This window comes from Alexandromys fortis, unplaced genomic scaffold, assembly GCF_014885135.2.
Source record: "Alexandromys fortis isolate MF-2015 unplaced genomic scaffold, M_Fortis_MF-2015_v1.1 scaffold_39, whole genome shotgun sequence".
NCBI classification, from domain to species: Eukaryota; Metazoa; Chordata; class Mammalia; order Rodentia; family Cricetidae; genus Alexandromys; species Alexandromys fortis.
In genome coordinates this window covers 3,399,964-3,417,501 of record NW_026067918.1, presented here as the reverse complement: position 1 = coordinate 3,417,501, position 17,538 = coordinate 3,399,964, and the positions used below count along the sequence as shown (strand labels likewise).

The following is a 17,538-nucleotide window of genomic DNA, read 5'->3' as shown; positions in this document are numbered from 1 at the left end:
CAGCCTAGGCCCCTTGATAGGCCCACCCTTAGGTGGGTGGAGAAAACAGAAGAGAATTCTGGGAGAAAGAAGCTTAGTCAGAGAGTCGCCATGATTCTCCCACTCCAGACAGACGCAGGTTAAGATCCTCCCTGGTAAGCCAGCTCGTGGGCTACACAGAATATTAGAAATGGGTTAGAACAATATGTAAGAGCTAGCCAATAAGAGGCTGGAACTAGCCGGGCCAGGCAGTGTTTGAAAGAATACAGTTTCCGTGTAATTATTTCGGGCATAAGCTAGCCATGCGGGCGGCCGGGTGCCGGGGACGCAGCCCTGCCGCTCCTATTTCAACATCCTCCCCACCCCCAACACACACACACACACACACACACACACACACACACACACACGGCAAGCATGTAAAATACAAGTATCCATAATGGAACCCTCCTCTTCATGACTTACGTGGAACTGGTCTGAGGTTGTTCGAATGCTTCTTTTGGAATCTTAAGGCCCGGGTTTCGCTTCTTGCCTATGGGGAAGGACATAAGGGGAACAAGTCAGTATCTGCTTTGTTGTAGAAGAGCAAGGGCAGACAGAGACTTCCGGGCAGATGGAAAAAGTCATCACAGACACCTGCTCTCCTCTCCCAGTTCAGATTACAACTTGCAAGGGAAGCAACCAGTAAGCGACAGGGGCCAGGGCGTCGGACGGCCTCTCAAATGAAAGGTGGGCTGAGACCGGAAATGGCATTGCCGTAGACCCAAAGTGCACATGTCAAGGTGAAAATTTAATTCTGGCTGGGACTGTGGCTCACTGGCCAAACCCTTGCCTATCCCGCGCAAGACCAGGACTTCGACACTGAAGAAGAATTGCCAACTCTGTGGCTGAGAAGGTGGATCCTTTCTCCCCACTGAGAAACTGCCATGTTAGCTTCCTTGGTTGTTCTTTTATACAGTAATCATGATGGCTGATGACACTGGCAGGGTATTGGGGTTGCTGTCCTCTTGTTTCTGTTTTAACGTCAATCAAATGGCGTCATCCCAATCGATCCTACAGCTTTCTAGGTTGAGCAGTTGTTTGTGTATCCATGGGAATGGATACACAAAATAAAACAACAACAACACTTCTGGGCTGCTCTGTCTTTACTCATTCCTCGGCTACCTATAAGAGGCTGAAAACTGGAAGAGAAGGCATCTGACTTAACTCCTGAAGTGTGCAGCGATATGTCTGCTATGCTCTGACAAGGATTAGGATGACAGATGGGCTTGTGCCAGGTTATCGTTTCTTTTGGGGTCCAGATGGGAATGTAGCCTCATGCTGCTCATCCCTAGGCTAGAATTACCGGAGAGTTTGGCTCAAGCGCCTTTGCCGATGAGTCAAAAAGAACAGACTTGGACATGACAGGTCAGGAAGCAGATTCTACTTATGCATAAATCCCAGGTCTTTGCACTTGGTGGGAGGACCCAAAGCCGAGCTGGACACAATGCCTACAGTCTCGCTTCTTTCCTCATCTCTTCTCTGTACTTCAAGTGGGCACATTCAAACTAAGACAAGCTCTAGATGAGATCCTAGTAGACCCTAAGGAACAACATAAGGAAACAAAGTACTCTATGTGCAAAAACTGCCCCAAAGAGCTTAGTGACCTCTTCAACACCAGAGTCAGCAATGGCCTCATTAGCATATGTGTGGAGGTCTCCTGACACCCGATGTGGAGTTCTTCCCACTATTCTATAAGGCCGAGAGTACAGACATGGCCAGGGAGTGGGATGGGGGACATGGGGTTGTAATTTTAAGAGCTATCAGGTTGTTTCTCTTACCACAAGTGACTTTCAGACTCATTTCTTTCCAAAAGATTTTTTTAAATGTGTATGGGTGTTTGCCTGCATGTGTGTCTGTGTACCACATGCATGCAGTGTCTGAGGAGAACAAAACATGTTGCGCCCCCTGGAACTGGAGTTATAGACTGTAGGGATAAGATGTTTTATGGAGTTAGGGGTATGTTAAAAAAAAAAAATAAAAATAAAAAAAAAAAAAGGGGGATTAACTGGTTTGATGGGATGATTGGTATTTGTGAGTTACTGTTTTTAGAAAATTGTATTGGTACTGTTTCCTGTATATTGACATATTGAATATTGAATGTGAGTGTTCCTACCTCTATTTTTGTATAAGAGTATACTTATATTGTATTGATACATCTACCATATCACAATGTACATTTCTACCTCTGATACTATTTATGTAATAACATTGTTTACATTTGATATGTAATGACATTGTTTACAGATGAAGATCATTGTCTTCATGTATTGCACAGTTTTTTTTTTTTTTTAGTCTTCAAGTTAGATAGGTATTGAGAATTTTATGTTGTTCATGTTTATTTTTAGGTTAATAAGGTATTCTAGATACATAGAGATTATATTTAGTATAGATAGTATAATCTTCAGCCTCTTTAAAGAGCTGTAGAAAATGGCCTTTAAGCTAACCTAGAATTCTGTGCCGAGACACAATTACTCCTGGCGACACCACTCTACTCCCGAGAGAACGTTGAGCACCAAAGACACTCCACTGGGAGTTTGTCTTCTTGGCAGAATTGGCCTTTGGGTTAAGAAAAGCCCATACCTCATCTACTGACAAAGATATGAAACAGGATTTTCTTATCTTGCCAAGACAGGGTAGGATAATTCTAAGAAAATTCCTTGCATTTGATAATGGTATGTCAGTCATGCTAGGCCTTAGCCAAAGTTGGTTGACTCAACATTGCGAACGAGAATTTGGGTGATTGCCCAGGTAGTCTGTTGTCTCTGTCATTTATGGCACGCTTTGGATATCGCTCATTTGTTAAGTAATATTTATTCCCTTCTCGGATCTTTGACGGAGTTGAAGATTATATAATTGTAATTACTCTCTACATTATTTAGACTCCTTGAGATAGAATGTCTGGTAAAACTTTTGTTCTCAATATTGTTTGTTATATCTATTATTTATTATTATTGTTTATAGTTGTATTTAGGTTAGTTCTGTCTTATTTAGACAAAAGGAGGGAGATGTAGGGATAAGCCCTCCCCTTGGGGGCGGGCTGCCCTCAGGCGTATGTTTACTGATATATATTGTGCTGCGCGCCCCTTCCGCTCCCCCCTGTTTCCGCTGGCTACTCCGCTGGAACCTTGGTTTCGTGAGTCTGGTTTTGTTATTAAATTTGTTTAAATATCAATTACTGGTGATTTATTAATCCGACCGCTGCAATAGACTATTGTGAGCCATCCTGTGGGTGCTAGGAATAGAACCTGGATCCTCCACAAGAGTAAACAGTGCTCTTAACCCACAGAGCCATCTCCCCAGCCCCTATCCTGGCTTTTGACTCTCAGTCTCCTTGGCTGTAAAATCCAGAAATAACATTGATATATACTTCTCTGAACCAAATGCAAGAATCAAACCAGACAAGGCATATGAAAATATGCGAGCTATCTAAAGAACCTTTTCATTATGAACATACAGAGAAAATATCTCTATGTCTCGTTTCAAAAAAAATAAGAAGAATCGGGGCTGGAGAGATGGCTCAGAGGTTAAGAGCACTCACTGACTGCTCTTCCAGAGGTTCTGAGTCCAATTCCCAGCATCCACATGGTAGCTCACAACCACCTGTAATGAGATCTGGTGCCCTCTTCTGGCCTTCAGGCATGCATGCAGACAGAACGAACACTGTATACATAATAAATAAATAAATCTTTAAAAAAAATAGTAAGAAATCCATGAATAAAACTGCCTATGTTATCAGAACCCTAAAATCATGTATAAATGAGCTTTTTAATCTATTCTTTAGAAATTCAATATCTAGATCAATTCAGCAGGCAATATGAAGACAATACTAGTCAATAATCAACACAGAAAGCCTTTGGCAGACATCTTCAGTAAATAAGTTTTCAACTATCCCCTCTAGAAGAATCAGTATACACCATTACTCCTCCCTTCTCCCGAATCTCAGAGGCCACTTATTTGTGAAGTTAATCAGCTCAATGCAAAGTGGACTGACAATGGATAGGACTTTTCCCTGTGCTGCCGGGTGCTGAGTCTGAGGAACAGATGCACGGTTTAACTCTAAGTAGTCTCCTCCATGAATCTCAGCCACACAGACAGGAGACGCTGCTTAAAGAGTCACTCCAGTGAGGAACAAGATGCTCCACTTCAAACCATGACAAATGGTTAGCTCAAAAAAAAAAAAGGAGAAAAAAAAAAAAAAAAAAAAAAAAACAACAACAACAACAACAAATAGCACCTTAGCGTTTTCTCAAATAAAACAAAAGTAAAGTAAAGTAGTTTATCTGTGATAAGGGCTCCCAGAGATCATTCAATCAAACCTCGACCGAAGCTACTCTTCCTCATCCCTAACTGGGTTCCTATCTGACAGGTGTGAAGCCAGATCACTGTTTTTTTTTTTGGGGGGGGGGAACCTCCATTTAAAAAGCACAATGCATCTGGAGGAATTCTTAGCAGCAACTAGTTATGCCACCCTAACACAATAAATTAGCAAACCATCTATCCAAAGACAGCAAAGCAAAGGATGGAGGAAGAGAAAGGGTGGAGAGAGACTTCTGAGGACAGAAACAAACAATAAATGGCCAAGACAATAATACAGTCTTTCCTTGGCTCTCCCCCATCTTCCATGTACACCCCATCACCCCACCCCACATCACATCACTCTGCCCCAGAACTGGTGATTGGCGGCCTCTGACTGAAATTACTAGCCTCTCATCTCCAGATCTATCCCTGACTATCTACATGTTAGAGATTTTCATGGTGTTCCACGTTTGCATAAGTATAAAATTTCAAAACATTCAACTCCAGGACAGCAAGAATAAACCTCAGGAGATTTAGAACCCCAGCCAAATGTCACTTAGAAAAAAAAATGTCCTCTTTCCTTGAGGATGTAAATCAAGTAACGCGAGGACCATACACATATCCAGGACCTTCCTGGACTTACTTCTCCATCTCCAGAAGCTTCAGCATCTCCCAGGAGGTTTTGAAAGCTGCAAACACAGGGGCTCCAGAAGCAGCCCCAACAGAACTCATCCCTTCCTGAGCTCCAAAGCCGGCACACTTCAGCGGGAAGCAAACAGAGCAGACTCCACCTCCTGCTCTTGTGTGGTAGCAAAACCTTGGTGAGTTCATTGTTTCTGGGCAATGGAAGCCTCTAGCTCGGGGAGGCGGAAGGTTAGCTGGCCCATTCAGACACCCAGGGGTGGCATTGCTCATTAGGCAGCCCTGTAGTTAGAAATCCCTGAAGTAACCCTGGGAGCCCGGTTCTTTAGCCTTTTGATAAATGGCTCTTTCATTTCCTAACAGAAAGAAAAACAATAGGTGGTCGGTTTCCAGCTGTGTTTATTTCAGGGCAATCTGTTCCCTCAAAGAGGCTGCCAACACCTCATGCTAACATTTAACACAGCGAGCTACGGTGGAAAACCATTAATGGGAAGGAGAGATAGGGATAACAAAGTTAAGTGGCCAAGAACGTTAATGGACCTTTCCCTTGATAAATCCAAACCAGAAATGAATCTTGTATATTTCTTGTATGCTTTCTTTTCTTGGTGCAGACTGGAAAAGAGGGGCCCGCCTGACTGAACACAAACAGCCTTGCTTCATCAGTGTGTGTGTGTGTGTGCGCGCGCGCGTGCGAGAGAGAGAGAGAGAGAGAGAGAGAGAGAGAGAGAGAGAGAGAGAGAGACCCATGCTAAGAAAATGGTTTCTCCAAAAAGACGGCATCATCCCAGGACCCACAGAGACTCACTACCTTCATCTTAAACCAAAGTCAGGCCATGAAAATTCAGACCCAACGTAAAACAGAGCCAGGCTCAGAAACAAAAGAAAAAAAAAATAGAAAGAGTGGAGGGGAAGGAGAAACATTAAAAATTTCTAAATCTTTAGAAGAGAAATGACCAGGCCACATAGAAATACGCTGGCTTTAAGAGTACGTAATAATGATGGGGTACAAATGAGGTCTCGCCCAGCACCCGCTCTGTGGGGGTGAGCACAAAGGCCTTTCTGATGTGCCTTATTACATAAAATAGAAGGCTGTGCTCCCTGCGCCAACCCAAACAGCACACGGCCCCCACGAGGCCCGCAGACAGAGACACCCTGAGATAAGCTGGTGTCTAAGCATTCCTCAGCTCCGAGGAAGGTCGGTGAGCGTGATTCCGGTGGTCGGCGACCATCAGCTTAGCTTCACAAGAGGAAGGACTGCGGGTCACCAGAGCCAAGTTTATTTTTCTAGTGTGTTCCCCAGTGTGAATGGGGCTTCGAGCCAAGTTGCTGCAGACCTGGAGGCCTTGGCTGCTCTCTCCCTACGAGGAGCATCTGGGTTTGTGTTCCAAGTGTCGCTGGCAGCAAAGCGCACAGAAAAGCGTCGTTAGATGCCATTAAACTACAAAGATCCTGGGCAAAGCAGCTAATGGAGCCCAGAGGAGGCAGGAGGTGCAGAGAAAAAGCTGCCTTTACGAAAGCCAGAGTGGAGCACCTCTGGAAGAGCAGCCAGTGCTCTTAACCGCTGAGCGATCTCTCCAGCATCCACATGCCAGCTCACAACTGTCTCTACCTCCAGTTCTAGGTGATTCTGACACCTTCGCAACAATGCACATAGAAAAAAAAAAGTTAAACAAATTATATACTTTTTAAAAAAATCACTAGGAAGGCGACAAGGAGCCTGTACCACCACAACCCTACAAAATGCCAGCTATTTCCCGTCACCAAGACTACACACAGTGTGCAAAATCTGGGAGGATTACACAAAGTTTTCAGAAAACTTCCAATCACATTGACCTTAACTGAGAAGGCAGACCGAATCTCTTAGCAGCTTGCCCCTGCCCTCCCTCCATGGTCCCCTCTACAGGGAGCACTCCAGCTGGTAGCAGAGGAGAATTCAACCTTCTGAACTCAGCACATTCATGGAAAACCCACAGAATCTCCCCCTAAGCCTTCCCCTGCTCTCCGGAAGCAGCTCCCGTGACCACCACCCATCTATTTTCCTCATAACCTTAGTTTGTTGCTTTTAATTTCACATTCTCTCATTACTGATTTATTGTCTGCCTTCCCCACGGGAACGTGTAAAGTTCCCCAGCAGCAAAAATTGTGTCCAGTATGCCTCATCGTAAATATCTTTTTACGGAATGTCCACTGTCCTTTCCTGAACAGAGTAGTTGACAGAGAGCTGAGGAGGGGGGAGGTACAGAGTGGGGGGATAGAAGAAGATAAAAATGATAAGAAAGAGGTGGGGGGAGGGAAGAATGGAGAGAGGGAGAGAGGGAGGAAAATATGGAAATAAAAACCTCACATAAGGTGGAAATCACACAAGCGAAACCAACAAGGCTGCCTTTCAAATCCCGCTCGTGAGGCTTTGCATTAAAGGTCGGTTTAACGTAGTCTAGAGTCCCCTGGGAAAGGGACCTCTGGGCATTCTGTTAGGGCACTGTCTTGATACATTACTTGGCTGTGGATGGGACTAATCCCTGTATGCCGTACAAGAGAACCTGTACTGCATAAAATAGAGACAGAGGGTGCAGCCCTAGCACACATGTCTTCATGGCTGCCTTCCAACTGTGGCTGTAAAGGCGCCAGCTGCTTCAAGCTCCAGCTGGCCTGATGTCCCCGTCATGGTGGACCATACTTTGAACTGTGAGCACACACAAGCCCTTCCTGTATGATGGCTTTTATCACGACGACCGGGGAAAAGAAACCAAGACACCAGCGGTGCTCCTTATTTCCAGTGTGATCTTAAAGAGCGCCCCCACCGTAAATCAGGCCCCAGACCTGCAAACCGGAGCTGACGGTCAGCCTGACCAGGCCGCTCACAGGTTCATCTGACACAGCGCGCACAGACTGACGCAATGTGCGGAAAGAACTCCGGCAGCACCCTGGAGGCTGCGTGCTCCACAAATACTTTCCTTTCCCTCTCCCACATTTGTGCTTATATTTTTAAAATATGAGGTAAGCAGAACGCCCTGTCAAAGGCATCTTGTGTCTTCCAATGGCATCCCCTGACCTTCCTCCCTTGTGTGACTTGGGCTAAAATTATATTTCCCAACAGCTCACGCATCTTGAACCACATGGTCAGTGTGCCCACCAGCTATGGGAACTAGTCCAGCTCTACAAACTCAGGATTTCTGGGTGTGTAACCCCAAAACACATTCTCTCTCTCTCTCTCTCTCTCTCTCTCTCTCTCTCTCTCTCTCTCTCTCTGATGGAGGTGGGTCTTGTATCTTATCTGTTGATTTCATTGGTTAATAATAAAGAAACTGCCTCGGCCCTCATAGGACAGAAAATTAGGTAGGCGGAGTAGACAGAAGAGAATGCTGGGAAAAAGAAGCTTAGAGAAGAGTCGCCATGATGCTCCCGCTCCAGACAGATGCAGGTTAAGATCCTCTCTGGTAAGCCAGCTCATGGGCTACACAGAATATTAGAAATGGGTTAAAACAATATGTAAGAGCTAGCCAATAAGAAACTGGACCTAGCCGGGCCAGGCAGTGTTTAAAAGAATACAGTTTCCGTGTAATTATTTCGGGCATAAGCTAGCCATGCGGGCGGCCGGGTGCCGGGGACGCAGCCCCGCCGCTCTTATTTCAACATCTCTCTCTCACACACACACACACATTTTAACTTTGACAGTAACTTAGATTCCAGCCAAGGTCAAGAACCACTTGTCTAGCATTGAGTATGATATAGTATATGTAGATACAGTTTTTCACTTTCATCACTTCCCACCTAATTTCCTCCTAGGTTCCTGATACATCCCCTACATCCAAGCCTGTTGTATCTGCCTCAGAAGAATGACGTTATTGGGGGCTGTTTAAGAGAGTACACACTGCTCTTCAAGAAGACCAAAGTTCATGGCCGGGTGGTGACCCACACCTTTAGTCCCAGCACTCAGGGGGCAGATTCAGGTGGACAGCTGATTTTGAGGTCAGCCTACTCTACAGAGAGAGTTCCAGGGCAGCCAGGGCTACACGTAGAAACCCTGTCTCAATAAGAATGGAAAAAAAATAATAAATAAAAAGGAAGCCCAGAATTGAGTTCCCAGCACCCACATCAGCCTATAATTCCATCCCCAGGATATACTACGCCCTCTTTTAGAACCCATAAGCACTGCACTCATATGCACATACCCACACAAAGGCCCATTAATTATAATTAAAAATAATAAATAAAACTTTTTCCACCATAATTAAATTCAAAGTTCCTCACTATGTTAACTACATCATTGAACTGAAACTGTCATAATTCACTAAAGCAAATGCTTACAAGGGATAAAATTCATTACTCTGCAAATTCTGTTTTTTTAAGGTGTCAGCAGATATGAAATTCCAATAACTAAAATAGCAGTGAATTTATGAGATGGGTGATGCAGACAATGGACATTGAAGGCAGGAGAGAGAAAACCGGACAAGGAGAATAAAATGTCTCACAGAGGAAGTGGTATTAGGGTAGACTTGGATAACTGATTTGAGGGTACATGAGAGTTCACTATTTGCAATGGTGAAACTTTAGTGGTCAACTTAACTAGATCTGGAATCAACCAAAAGACACATCTTTGGGAGGGTCTTGGAGGGTGTTTCCTTACAGGAATTGACGAAGGGGAGGAGATCTCCAGTCCAGAGTGAGCAGATATGAAGAGATCTGAGGGGGGAAAAGGCTGCTTTTACCCGCTCACCTTCGCTCCTCACTGGTGAGTTTTGCCTGTGCTATAGTCATCCCTTGCTGACATCAGCTACTTGGGTGGACTGGAGGACCATCAGTTTTCCAGGAGTCCTCCAGACCTTCTGTGAAATACCGGTACTGCTGAGGAACCTTCCCCAATGGACAGAGCAGTTGCCCAATCCTCAGATTCTCTAGCATGAAGACAGCTGGACTACTTACTCCGCATTTACATCATGGAAGCCAATCTAATAATTTTTCATGGTATATATTTATTCTATCAGTTCTGCTCCTCTAGATAACCCTGACTAATAGACATAACCACCACCATTATTGCCATCACTATCACTATCACAATCACCATCATCATCGATGTTGCCATTCTTACCATCATCACCACCGCCATCATCACGACCACCACCATCACCTTCATCACTACCATCAGCATCATCATCATCACCACCACCACCATTATCATCATTACCATCAACATCACCATTATCCTCACCACCATCATCATCATATTCTATCCTATAGACAAGAAATGCAATTAAAACAATGAGTTTCAATTCAGAGTTCCTGAGAAATACTGGGAGAGCACATGGCAGATTTCCAGTGAGAAAAATGAAGTTTGAGGGTGTTCTTCTGCAGGAAATGTGTGGAGATCTGAAAGCAGAGAAGAGGAAAAAGACAGGCGGGAAAACAAGGAAACTGAGAGGAAAGAAGGCAGCCAGAGCAACAACACTTGAGGAGAGGGGCCTAAGGAAGCAGAGTCACTGGCAAACAGAGAATCCCTGGTCCTGTCAAAGAAGATGCCAGAATGTGAGCACCCAGAAAGGGTTAGCTTTTTTTAGGCTCGGTGGATTTAAAGCATGTTCTGTGCTGTTAGCAATTTAGTGCTGACTCCATGCTCTTGAGACTGCCCGGATGTAAATCACAGCGAAGCCCTCTCCGTGTGGTCTAGACCCAGCGTGAGAGGAGGAGGCGGGCAGTGGTTCTGTGGGGAATCCCCATCAACTGGCTACATTCATCTTCTTTATGTGTTACTCCATTCATGAGCCTGCATCAAAAGGAAGTATAGTCACCAGGGTGCTAAAAACAGGGCTCTGAAAGAAAGACATGGAAACAGATTGCAGAGGAATTTAGGGAAGTGGCTGGTCTCTCCAAAATGCACACCAAGCTTTGATATAGAGTTTTCAAAGTGTTCATTTTTAGATCTAAATGCTGAAATGTTTACAGTGATATGCTTCTAGGATTTGCTTCAAATGATATGGATGACAGGAAAGAGCTGAAAAGTAGAGATGAAAATGAAATAAGATGAGCCACGCGCTGGTAATTATTGAAGTTTGGGGGTGGAGGCTCATTAGATTATTTTACTTTGAATACATTTGAAATTTCTCAAAATGTACACAGCACCACAATGACACTCTATGTCCTCTGTGCTTTCATAAGGCAGGAGCACTCTTTCCTCTACCTCGATGACTGCATGGGCATCTCAATACCACCTGCTATTCTGTGCTGGGGCAAAGAGGGAGATGCTAGCCTTCTTTGAGATCCTTCTTGAATGCTATGGGAATGCTAAAGGGGAAGAAAAGCCATAAGATGACGTATAGCCCTTTCTCTAGGTCTCTGGTGCACTATCTCATGTTCCCTAACAATGAAAAGCAAAAAGATAAAGAAATTGTAGCCACAAAGTATGACAGAATTCTTTGTCCTGTAACTCAAACTCTCCAGGTTTTTTTTTAAAGGCCTCAAATTTAACCTTTGTGTGGTTGTGGTTTGTATATAATATCTAGCACCTTTCTCTATAGAGGCTTGAGATGTGGTAAGAGTCTGGTTTCCAAAGTACATCCAGGCCAACTACTCCAACTACCACAACAGCTTGTCTTTCATTCTGCTATGTATTGTCCTGGCTTCATGCATCTCTCTAATGGTGACACTTTTAGTTAGGGGTCCGTGACATCCAATTACTAAGAAATAGCTCCCAGGAAACCACAGAACTGAAAAGTGTTTTTTTTTTTTAAAGAGAAAGCAAATCTATAAAAACAAATTATTTTATTTTTAATGTGGTTTGGTTTATACCAGTAAACTAATATTTCAATAGTATTTCAGATTCTCATGTAGTTCTTAATGGAAAAATTCCCCAGTCTTTTAGAACAACTGAAGCTTCCAGTTTGTACTCCTGAATTAATCATCATCACTGTAATTAACAAATACCACTTCAGGCAATGTCATAACTCAACGTGTCAAAAGAAGTAGCTTTCTCTAGTCTTGGGTAATAAGTCTAGAAACTGTTTGGGGTAAATAGTTGCTGTCATATCCATAAATAAGTTCATCTTCAAGATGGAACACAAGAAGAAAATACACAAATTCTCTGCTGGAAGAGCAGTGATCCACACATATCCTACACGATCACAGAGCTATGAGGGAAAAGTCATTGGTTCGTATATGCTTCATAATTTCTCATACATACCATTACCTAAAGAGTATTCCTGATATGGTTACATTGTCTAATCAAAAATATGGGGGCTGGAGAGAAGACTCATTGGTTAAGAGCACTTGCTGCTCTTACAAAGCTTCCATGTTGGTTCCCAGCAGTCACATGGTGGCTCAGAACCATCTAGAACTCCAGTTCTGGGGGTTATGGTGCCTGCTTCTGGCCCCCAAGGACACTGCACTCATGTAGTGCATAGACATACAAAGGTAAATTTTACTTTTAGAATTTTAAATATAAACATACAAAAATATATGTATATACATGTAGACATATATATATGGAGTTTGTAATTATCCCTGTATTTAATAATTTTATAAGATTTCCTTACATTGTGGGTTCTTTTCTTTAAATGATACTTATTTTTATACAAGGTATATGAGAGTTTTGCCTGAAAACCTAGTTCCTCCAGAGGTCAGAAGAAGGCATCGGATCCCCTAGAACTAGAGTTACAGATGTTTATGAGTCTATGGGGCTCTGGGGACCTGGGTCCTCTGCAAGAGCAGCTGGTTTTCAGCCTGTGAGTTATCTATCTCCTAGCCCATTTTTAGCTAAGCAACACTTGCACTGACACCTGACAAATAGATGTTGGGAAAATAAAAGCTAAATTACCACGCTAGCCACGCTGCTGTTCTGAGGTCGGTACTGTGTCAGGAACAAATGTTCAGGAGAAAATTGTTTGTGAACAAATTGTTCATGAGAAGAATGATTAAACGCTTGAATTTATTGAGAATCTATTATATGCAACATGGTATCTTCAGTTATCCTTTACGACTTATTTAATGATCACAGAAAATTTATGTGGAATTTTTCCCGCTATTTCAAGGACTTTGTCCAGATACAGACACATGCAGTTGGCTTTCCCATAAAATACAATTGTGTTCAGTGCTTCAACTGAAATCATTCTTCGTCATGTGTCTGCTTGTGGGAGGACTGTTACTGAGCTGTCTGTGCTGTATATATAAAACCCAGAACCCACAGAAATTTGTCCTAGAGAAAAGTCCACAGTGCAGACTGTCTGCTCCTCTGACCTTGTTTCTCCAGATACCACATGCAAGTCATAAAAGTGTTTACCAGGAGCTGTGGGAGCATGACGAAGGTCTGCCAAGAAGTGTAGGCTCAATTAAAAAGGAAAGAGAGAAAGAAAGAAAGAAAGAAAGAAAGGAAGGAAGGAAGGAAGGAAGGAAGGAAGGAAGGAAGGAAGGAAGGAAAGAAAGAAAGAAAGAAAGAAAGAAAGAAAGAAAGAAAGAAAGAAAGAAAGAAAGAAAGAAAGAAAGAAAGAAAGAAGAAAAGCCATCTACTGCCGTGGACTATGCTCAAGATATTTTAACCTTTCTGGACTTTAGTTCCCCTCATGCAAAAGTGGAAAACATTTGGTCAGCCAATCAAGCAGATAATCTTCTAAGTAAACAATGCTCTGGTATTTGAGAGCAGCATATTATCAGATTCACGGGTAAGGTCATAAAGACTTCTGCTCTCCGGTAGCCCCATGGCATCCTTATTAAATGTCACACCCTTTCCCCAAGGGTGCTCTGATGACACAGAAAGGCCTGGTCACTGTCTGACATTAATTACTTCCGCTGGATAGTGGGAGTCAGGTGAAGATTTGAAAGCCAGGGCCATGACTGCTGCTTGCAAGATTCTGTGACTTGGGGTTGTTTGCGTCCTGTGTGCCCTGGGTGTTGAGAGTCCCATTATCAGAGAAAAGGACTCTGGTCTCTTAATGGATCCAATGACTCCCTTACCTGCTAGAAATCTCTACCTGGAGTTTCTGGATTCCTGTTAGTGGAGTGAATTGTCCCAGAAGAGACTAAACACCAAGGGTCGCTATGACGCACACCTGGCTTCACGGTGGACGTTCAGAATAAAATAATCCGACTTAACCAAATGTAATTCAGTGATTCTTTCACCTTCTTGGAGGATTTTCTAGGCAGGGAGATTTCCCCTATCTCTTCATCTCAAGATACTACTCTCTGCCCACGAAACTTCCCCATTCTCCAGTTCCCCAAAAATCAACAAACACGGCCTTCCATCAGTTACGGCCCCTACTGCTCCCAGCACCCACTATGGTTTTGGGGCTTTGAGTCAATGCCTAAGAAAACAACTGAAAATAAAAACCACTCCTCTCCGGGTGGTCCCCTAATCTCTCATGCACAAGACTCTCGGAGAGCATCTTCGATAAGGCTTCACAAATGAAAACGGAAAGATCTGCAGACCTCTCAAGAAATGTTAACTACAAGAAATAATAGAATATAATAAATGAAGGAGAAAATAAAGATCTCAGGCACGTATAGATGTTTGGCCTTTTTTGTACTTCTGTTACTACCGTGTGTGTGTGTGTGTATGTGTGTGTGTGTGTGTGAGAGAGAGAGAGAGAGAGAGAGAGAGATAAGGAAAGAATAGTTAGGAAAGAATCCAGTTGGGAGGAAAAGTCAAAGAGGCTAGAGACAATGATCACAATAGGCAAGTTAGAGAACCAACCTAGGTGCCCATCAAAGGACAGGGAAAATGTGGTAAATAAACACAATAGAGTATTACTCAGCCAAAAAGAATGAGAAATGATGTCATTTTCAGGAAAACAGATGGACTTGAAGATCACATTACATGGAAGAGACCAGACTCAGACAAACACCACGTTTTCTATCATCTAACATAACCCAGATGTTTAAAGATGCCATGAAGTAGAAGGGGACCCATTGGAGGGAAGAAAAGGTCAGAAAGCAGGGAATGGGAAGATGGGTATGGTCAAAGTACATTATACACATAAGTGAAACTTCATAGTAAAACTGGCCATGTAGTACAATTAAAAATAGGATTATAGATTAAGTTTAAAAAATAGAGATGTGAAAAGAAAAACCAGTGGAGTCAGGAATATCACCCAATCAGTAATGTACTTGCCAAACAAGCTTCGTTTGCAGCACCTGCATAAGAGCCGGGTATGGGTACTGTGGCATGCATCTGTAGCATGCATCTATAATCCCAATACTCAGGAAGCAGTGACAAGAGGATGCCAGGGGCTCCCTAACCAGATAGTCTAGAAAAATCAGTGAGCTCTAGGTCCAGCAAGAGACTGCACTTCAAAAATTAAATTGGAGCGCAGTAGAGGAAGACACCTGACCATGACTTCTGGCCTCCAAGTGCACCAGAACCTACACACACAAACACACATGTGTGCGTGCACATACACACATGCACACACAAACAAACACACACTTTTTTTAATATATGATTATTTATTATGCATGTGTGCCTGTACAACAGAAGAGGGCACCCGATCTCATTACAAACGGTTGTGAGCCACCATATGGTTGCTGGGAATTGAACTCAGGACCGCTGGAAGAGCAGCTTGTGCTCTTAACCCCTGAGCCATCTCTCCAGCACCCTCTCTCCCCACACACACTTTCAAAAAGTGATGTGGTCATGTGCCGGTGAACATGGTGTGACCAAGTGTCCAATAAAGGGGTATGATGTGGGTTGTCCTCCTGTATATGTTACTTTTATTGGTTGATGAATAAAGCTGTTTTAACCAATGACCTAGCAGAGTAAATCCAAGTGGGAAAATCTGAACAGAGTTATATAGAGAGAGTAGGCAGAGCCAAGGAGATGCCTTGTAGCTACCGAAGAAGACAGATGCCATAACCTTACTGGTAAACCACGAGCCTTCTGATAAAATATAAAATAATTGAAATGGGTTAATTGACGGTGTAAGGGCTAGCTAGGAATATGCCTAAGTCATTGGCCAAGCAGTGCTGTAATTAATATAACTTCTGAGTGATTATTCAGGTCTGGGCAGCTGGGAAATGAATGAGCAGTCTCTGTTTACAGGGGTAAGCTCTGGGAAAAGTATTTTTTTAGACAAAAAAGAAAAAGAGCAATACAGGTGACAATAAAAATCCCAAGTGAGCCGGGTAGTGGCACACGCCTTTAATGCCAGCACTCTGGAGGCTGAGGCAGGTGGATCTCTGAGTTGAAGGCCAGCCTGGTCTACAGAGTGAGTTCCAGGATAGCCAGGACTATTACACGGAGAAACCCTGTCTCGGGAGGAGTGTGAGGGGGAGACATCTCATGTGAAGAAGCTGAGAGGGACACTGAAGGCTGACATGTGACAGCATGCTCTGCTAAGACTTCCCCTGGGGTTCTAGAAACCATGATAACACAGAACATCTGGAATGGCCAGATTGAGACCACACTCAATTATCCCATGCGAGAGCAGGTGGGGGTACAAGGGAAGCAGAAGGGAAAACGCAAACAGGCAGCCATGCTGTAAGGATGGAGAGCAGGTGTGCCCTAAGACGTCCTCCCTTCTCCCAGGAGCCTTCTCTATTCCACACCTGAGGACCATGATTCAGAGTGGTTTTTGGCCCAAAGCCTGTCCCAGAATCTCAAAGGTCACAACGGGACATGTGACACATTTAAAGAGTCTTCATCTGTGTTGTAAAGCCCTAGACCTAAAACAGAGCCAATGGTGTGTCTATGTGTAGAGTCAAGAAGATAACCCTAGCTAGTATTCCTCAGGTTCTAGCCACATGGCCTGATGGTCATCAATTAGGCTAGATTAGCCAGCCAGCACACTCCCGAGATCCACCAATCTCTGCCTTCCCATCACTGGGATCATAAGCACACTATCACACCATCTTTTTTATGTTTAACATGAATTTGGGGGCTCAAACTTAGAATCATTTATTTGTTTGTTTGTTTGTTTGTTTTGTATACAATATTCTGTCTGTGTGTATGGCTGCAGACCAGAAGAGGGCACCAGACCTCATTACAGATGGTTGTGAGCCACCACATGGTTGCTGGGAATAGACTCAAGGAGGCAATGCTCTTAACCTCTGAGCCATTTCTCCAGCCCTCAAACTTAGAATCTTTTGTCTATAAGACAAATACTTAAATGACAGAGACATTTCCCTAGTCCCTAAATGAACACTACTCTTTAATTATTTTTTTTTCTTTTTCCTATAATCTTCCAGCTCTGATTGGTTTAAAGTTTTTGTTTGGTTGGTTTGGCTTGTTTGTTTTGTTTAGTTGTTTTCAATATACATTTTACCCATTGAGTTCTCAAGAAGAATAAGGTTTCACTAAAAAATTTCTCTCACCTGCCAATCTCTATACCCCTGACTCTTCCTTTATGGCTTCTCACTGCAAGATCCAAAAGAAAGAAGAATAAAATGAAATTTTCCAAGCCAGGCATGATAGCCACACCTTTAATTCTAGCACTCAGAAGGCAGAGGCAGGTGGGTCTATGTGATTTCAAGACCAACCTGGTCTTCATAGTGAGTTGCAGGATAGTCAAGCCTATGTAGAAAAATCTTGTCTCAAAAGGAAGGAAGGGAGGGAGGAAGGGAAGGAGGGAGGGAGGGAGGGAGGGAGGGGGGGAGGGAGGG

General features: G+C 43.5%; 1 protein-coding gene across 4 annotated transcripts in view; it reads right to left on the bottom strand.

The window, feature by feature from the left end:
* Positions 1-17,538, bottom strand: part of Map2k6 (mitogen-activated protein kinase kinase 6) — a 129,689-nt gene that overhangs the window by 44,377 nt on the left and 67,774 nt on the right. For 3 of the 4 annotated variants that reach the window (XM_050140405.1, XM_050140406.1, XM_050140407.1), the window contains exon 2: positions 445-511. In XM_050140405.1, the coding sequence (XP_049996362.1) occupies positions 445-511 (67 nt within the window). Of the gene's footprint in view, positions 1-444; positions 512-4,960; positions 4,980-17,538 lie in introns of those variants that run through there. The other variant, XM_050140408.1, reaches the window with a different exon arrangement.